The sequence below is a fragment of the Capra hircus genome (genome assembly GCF_001704415.2).
Source record: "Capra hircus breed San Clemente chromosome X unlocalized genomic scaffold, ASM170441v1, whole genome shotgun sequence".
NCBI lineage: Eukaryota > Metazoa > Chordata > Mammalia > Artiodactyla > Bovidae > Capra > Capra hircus.
In genome coordinates this window covers 55,446,254-55,447,384 of record NW_017189516.1, presented here as the reverse complement: position 1 = coordinate 55,447,384, position 1,131 = coordinate 55,446,254, and the positions used below count along the sequence as shown (strand labels likewise).

At 46.5% G+C, this 1,131-nt stretch overlaps 1 protein-coding gene across 1 annotated transcript in view; it reads right to left on the bottom strand.

Moving 5' to 3' along the window:
* Nucleotides 1-620: 620 nt before the first annotated feature.
* Nucleotides 621-1,131, bottom strand: part of FANCB (Fanconi anemia complementation group B) — a 13,825-nt gene continuing 13,314 nt past the window's right edge. The window contains exon 6 of the mRNA XM_018043713.1: nt 621-701. Coding sequence (XP_017899202.1) covers nt 621-701 — 81 coding nt within the window. The remainder of the gene's footprint in view (nt 702-1,131) is intronic.

Sequence of the window (1,131 nt, the reverse complement as noted above, 5' to 3'; positions counted from 1 at the left end):
TTCTCTTGATCAAGTCTGCTGTTGGAACTGTCTATTGCATTTTTAAATTTCAATCATTATATTCCTTGGCCCCAAAATGTGTTTGTCTCTTAATGTTTTTCTCTTCTCCGTTGAACTTCATTTTGTATCTTTTTCTTGCTTTTGTTAATTGTCAATCTATAGCTCCTGAACTTTAGACTAATTATTCTGGACTGTCAGGCAATTTATGGATCTCCATTTCTCTGGAATCAGTTACTGGAAGTTTACTGTATTTCCTTGGTGGTGTCATGTTTCTCAACTCATTGTGATCTGGTAACCTTGTTTGTCTGTGTACTCAAAGTAGTCACCTCTTCCAGATTTAATGCACTGATTTCGGTGAGAAATCCTTACCTGTGAGTCAGGGCATGCCAGCGCATGCTGTGGCATTTGGTCTAGTGGTGTGAGGTGCCAAAGTGTGGGGGCATGTGGTGTCTCTGGGTCTGGGGTGTGCAAAGTGTCTCATCGACTCAGTCAGTCGTTGATCACAATGTTGACAACTCCAGGATCCATTGTGGTGAGGCTGCAGGTATCTGGTGGCTACAATGGATGCTGGGGTCCTTAGTGATACCTCCAGGTCCAGAAGTGAGGGTCTGGAACTGGTATTAGTTCTGGCCAGAGCTGGTGGTGTGCACATGTTCAACTATGGGCACTGGCTGTAGGTGCCTTGTGGGGGTGGAAGCCAGCTGAGGGGACACAATGCAGTGAAAAGGGGCCAATGTCAAGGGTTGGGCCAACGCGTGGACACAGAAGTATCTGCAGGGCTTCTCAGCTAGCAGGAGCTAGCTGCAGGTACATGCATGGCAGTAAGGTCCACTCAAGGAGGCAGGGCCAGCTCCAGCATACAAGCAGCTGAGGTGCCTGGACATTTGGCACACCCTCATGCATCTACTGGGGCTAGCTGCAGGTAGCCACAGAAACACCACTATACCACACCAAAGAATAACGGTGGGTAGTCTATGCGACCCATAAAGCACTGAGCCTTATGCACCCACAGGTCACCAAAGCGACAACAAACACTGTGTATAGTTTTACTCATAAGAACAACTAGTCAACTAAAACAAACCATCAAATCACACATGTAATACCACCACCACAAACTATAACAATCACTCA